The sequence below is a fragment of the Hipposideros armiger genome, unplaced genomic scaffold (genome assembly GCF_001890085.2).
Source record: "Hipposideros armiger isolate ML-2016 unplaced genomic scaffold, ASM189008v1 scaffold_337, whole genome shotgun sequence".
NCBI lineage: Eukaryota > Metazoa > Chordata > Mammalia > Chiroptera > Hipposideridae > Hipposideros > Hipposideros armiger.
In genome coordinates, this window is record NW_017731687.1 from 1980553 (window position 1) to 1984829 (window position 4277).

General features: G+C 62.5%; 1 protein-coding gene across 3 annotated transcripts in view; it reads right to left on the bottom strand.

Moving 5' to 3' along the window:
- CRMP1 (collapsin response mediator protein 1) overlaps positions 1-4271 on the bottom strand; it is a 51228-nt gene extending 46957 nt beyond the window's left edge. For all 3 annotated transcript variants that reach the window (XM_019661159.1, XM_019661157.1, XM_019661161.1), the window contains exon 1: positions 3771-4271. In XM_019661159.1, the coding sequence (XP_019516704.1) occupies positions 3771-4151 (381 nt within the window). In that variant the 5' untranslated portion in view covers positions 4152-4271. The remainder of the gene's footprint in view (positions 1-3770) is intronic.
- Positions 4272-4277: the final 6 nt, after the last annotated feature.

Consider the following 4277-nt stretch of genomic DNA (forward strand, 5'->3'; position numbering starts at 1 on the left):
GCTCCCCCTCAACCCCCCAGCCTCGCCGAGCTCCCCCCGCCCAGCGCAGAGTCCTTCGGCTGGGTCACAGCCTCGCCCTCGCGATGGGGCAGGGTTGGTTTTCAGGGTTCTTTGAAAAGCAAGAGACGGCCTTCGGACGCGCAGGCAGAGCCCGCAGGCGGCGCCGCAGGTGCGCCACGCCGCGCCTGGCGCCGCCCCGGCACAGCTGCTGCAGGAGGGAGTGCGGGCCGGTGCCGAGGACCCGCCCAAGCTGCTGGAAGGTTAAAGGCTCTCCAGGATCCGGCTCAGAGACCGCCCCCTCCGGCCTCTCTTCCCCAGACTCAGACGGTCCATCCCTAAGGCCACTCCCTGAATAACCAAGCACGTCCCCATCTCAAACTCCAAGCCTTTATTCAGGCTGTACGCTCTCCCTGAGTATGCTACCCCAGACAAAAGCTTACCCATTCTCCCAGACTCATCTTCAACGGCTTCTCCATAAAGCCTTTCCCTGCCACCCTGCCCACCCCCATCACTGAACCAGCCGACCACAGGTCTCAGCAGGAGCCTCTCTGCCAGGCCCAGGGAGTGCAGCCGGGATCCTGACGGCAAGGTCCTAATTAATGGCTGACCTGCTCTACGCTCTGCCTCTGCCACAGCTTGTCATCACACAGCAAGCTCCTGGCCTTGGGGCCACCGGGTCGTCCCACAGTGTTTCCCACCAGGAAGTGATTGCTTAGAGGGCCAGACCCTAAGGTTCCCACAGCCCCCAGAACAGACTGGGGGAACAGGAGGAGGGTAGGACATCCTGTCTCCCAGTGGACAGTGGACACCAGCCCCAGCAACACATGATCCAGATGTTGCTCTGGGAAAGGTGGGCAGTAGGCCAGGGCATAGCTTGATAAACTTAATGACAGGAGAGGGGGGAAAAGAGCTCAGAGGGAGAAAAGACGGGAGGCTCAGCAAGCCCCGCAGCAGTAGACAGGTGACCCAAATCTCCAGGCAGAATAGAATGCTAACCTTCTCTACCACTCACTTTCTGCCTACAAAATCCAAACCTGCAGACGCTAAAAAAGATCTATCGTCTTTGCTTCCAAGTTGCCACCCAGAGGGAGGGTGTTCTAGGCGTGGAAAAGCTCCCCACCACGCAGACTGGGACCTGAAGCCTGTACCTCCACAACCACCTGAAGGCCAGTCCTCCAGTCCAGGGCAGGAGACCACAGGTGCCTTGGCCTCAAAATGGAGGTGGGGTTGTAGGTTCGCAAAGTAGAAGCAGCTTAGTATTCCAGGAACACTAGGCTATCCTTTTCCCATTTTACAGGTAGGAAACTGACGCGTACAGAGGTAAAACGGTATCTCAGGTGCAAAGCACATTCGCTGCAGCAGGCAGGTATCTGGAAGCCAGGTTCCTGCACACCTTGCCTAGAGCTCATTCACTCCCCTACACTCATTCATTCTTCCTGGGCTCTGAGCTGGGTCCTAAACCCTGTTGATGACCGGAAACGGCGAGTGGGGACACTCTTCCTCCCCGCTGACACCTATACTGCCTCCTTCAGGGCTGTTAAGTCCTAGGTCCCAAGCGTCAGGGCGTCCCCCAGTGGTCTGTCTGGGCAGAGACGCTCGAAGGCTGGGGACAAAACCACGTGTGTATCGGGGGAGGGGCACCGGTCCGCGATTGGCCAAACAGACCGCTGCTCCCAAGCAGATGTCCTGGGTACAAAGCCCCGCAGTCGCTCAGCCTTGGGCCTCAGAAAACGCTGCGCCTGCGCCGCAGATACCCCGCCTCCCTCCCTCGGAAAGAGCTTCACGGGCGGTGCGGGGGGAGGCAGGAGGCCCCCGGCACCCTCCGCAAAGCGCAGGAGCAGCTAGGCCCGCCCCGGAACCCCAGCCCCTAGGTCGCTCGGTCCGCAGAAAGTAAAACGCTCCCCGCGGGAGACCTCGAGGCCCTCCTCGGCGCCACAGTCCCACACCTCGGATGCTTTTGGAGCCCTCTGCACGCCAGAGGCGCCGCCTTTTGTCCACTCCCGGAGAAAGGAGAGAGCAGGCCACAGGGGTGAGAGGAAGAGGCGGGAGAGGCTTCGCAGCCCCGGGGCGATGCCGCGCGGGTGACACTGACCGCGGCTCCAGACAGCTCCCAGCCCTGCACAAAAGGCCCTCGCCTTCCTGACAGGGGGGGTGGGGAGGCTGGAGAGGAATGCTACCCCCATTTCACATGTGGAGAAGCTGAGATTCAAGAGGGAGAAGTGCCTTAGCTGAAAACCAGGGTTCCCTGGTCCTGGCCCTGGCTTCGCGGTCCGTGGCCCTGAAGCCTCCCTCGTGGGCTCGGAAGCCCGGCTCCCCAGCGAGGTGGGCTGGGGGAGATAGAGTAGGGGTGGAAAACAGGAGACCGGACGCTCTCATAGCTCCTTCCCGCGCCACCCCCGCCCCGCCCCGTCCCCTTCCCTCCGCCGGGCATAGGTTTCAGGACCATGGAGAGGTCCCGAGTTTTGGGGACAGAAAACCGCCTGCGAGGCAATGGGGACTTACTACTGCATCAGAGCAACCAGCCTACCCCCACTCATCCAGGAAGACCTCTCAGATTTCTATCCGGATACGCTCTGCTTCCTCCTGGCTCACTTAGGCCTCTCACAGCATTTAAGGGGAGAAGCGTTAATAAAAATGATAATACAACTCAACGACTACCATTTATTGAATGCGCACTACCTACCGGCATTAACTGACTTAGTTCTCACAATGAATCTGTCGCCAAACCTGGCCTGGGGTGGGGCTGGGGTGCTGAGCCAGGATCCCAGCACCTACCAGGGGGCTGGGACCTGAGCGGTGCTCAGACACCTACTTCTGGACTAAGCCGACAAGCTGGTGAGCCCTTGAGTGCTCCAACTTCTGTTTTCCAGGACCCGGCTCTGACACTCACCCATACATCCCAAAGCTGTGCCCTCTATCCATCCATCTTCCCTCGGTTCCCTGGCGACCTCCAGCTCAAGGGAGAAGAACCACGGGGCCCAAGGCCTGGAGTTACCGCTCCTTGATTCTTCCACGGGGCGGGGGGGGGGGGCTTCAAGTCTAGGAGAGCTAGCGCCCCGGGTTCAAATCCCCGCTCTGCCTGCAGTGTGCCCTGTGAAGTGAGCACACAGGAGTCGTGCCGCGGGACTCGGGAGCGGTCCCTGTAGATGCCGGGGCTTGGGGGTCGCAGCAGTTTCCATTTCTGTCTGCACCACGATCTAAATCTTGAACCTAATCCTTCCCCGAGAAAGTACAGAGGGAGCGCTCAGAAGAGGCTTTTTCCAGCTTTAAGCTGCGCGACCACAGGCACATCACTGAACCTGTCCCAGCGCCCGGCACATAGTAGGTGCTCTATAATTACTGAGGGACTGAATAAATAAATGGACGAATGCTGAACGGAACTGCCCTTCTTTTCTTAAAAAGAAAAGCACTGCCCTCGATTAAATTCACCCCAGGGGTCGCTTCGCGTTTTTTGGATCCATGTGGTGGCTTAGCCAACTTCCTTCCCCTCTCAGAACCTCGCTCTCCCCTGCTGCAGAAGAGGCGAAGGGACTGGACCGCGAAGGGCCTTTTGTAGTCTCATAAACTATGCTGGTCAGTCCTGGCCGGGTGGCACAACCTCTCCTAACCTCCAACGCGATGGAGTGGGGGAGGGGCCTTCCGTCGCGCCCCCCAGCCCGGGGGCGGCGGCCCCGGCACTCCCGACCCAGCGCTGCCCTCCGGCGACCCCTCGCCCAGCAGCCCCGACGTCCCCGCCCCCCTCGCCCGGCCCACGCTCGCCCCGAGGGTACCTGGCCATTGTCCCGGCCGAGCGGTAGGTCGCGGGGCGCGGGGCAGCGGATGCGCAGCGCGGGCGGTCGCTCGTCGCGCTCACCGGGGGAGCTGACGGCCGAGCCCGAGGGCTCGCTCACGTCGCTGGCCGTGTCCTCGCTGCCGCCGGGCCCCGGCAGGCCGACGGCGTCCAGGCGGCCGGCACTGCGCGGCGTGCGCGCCGAGCCACGGCGGCCCACGCTGTACGCGTCGAAGTCGATGGTCTTGTTCTCGTAGGCGCCCTCCACCGCGGCGAACATGCCGCCGTACTTCTGGCGCGGGGTCTGCGCCGCGCTGCCCGGCCGCGCCAGGTACACGGGCAGGTCGTCCTCCATGTTCCACGCGCGCCGCCGGTCCGCCATACCGGTCCGAGGCCGGCCGCCAGGCTGAGCTCCGGCCGTGCGCCGCGCTCCCAGCCACAGCCGTGCGCCGCGCTCCGCGCTGGGTGCGGGCCCGCGGCGGCCCAGGCTCGACTGCGGCCCGGGGCG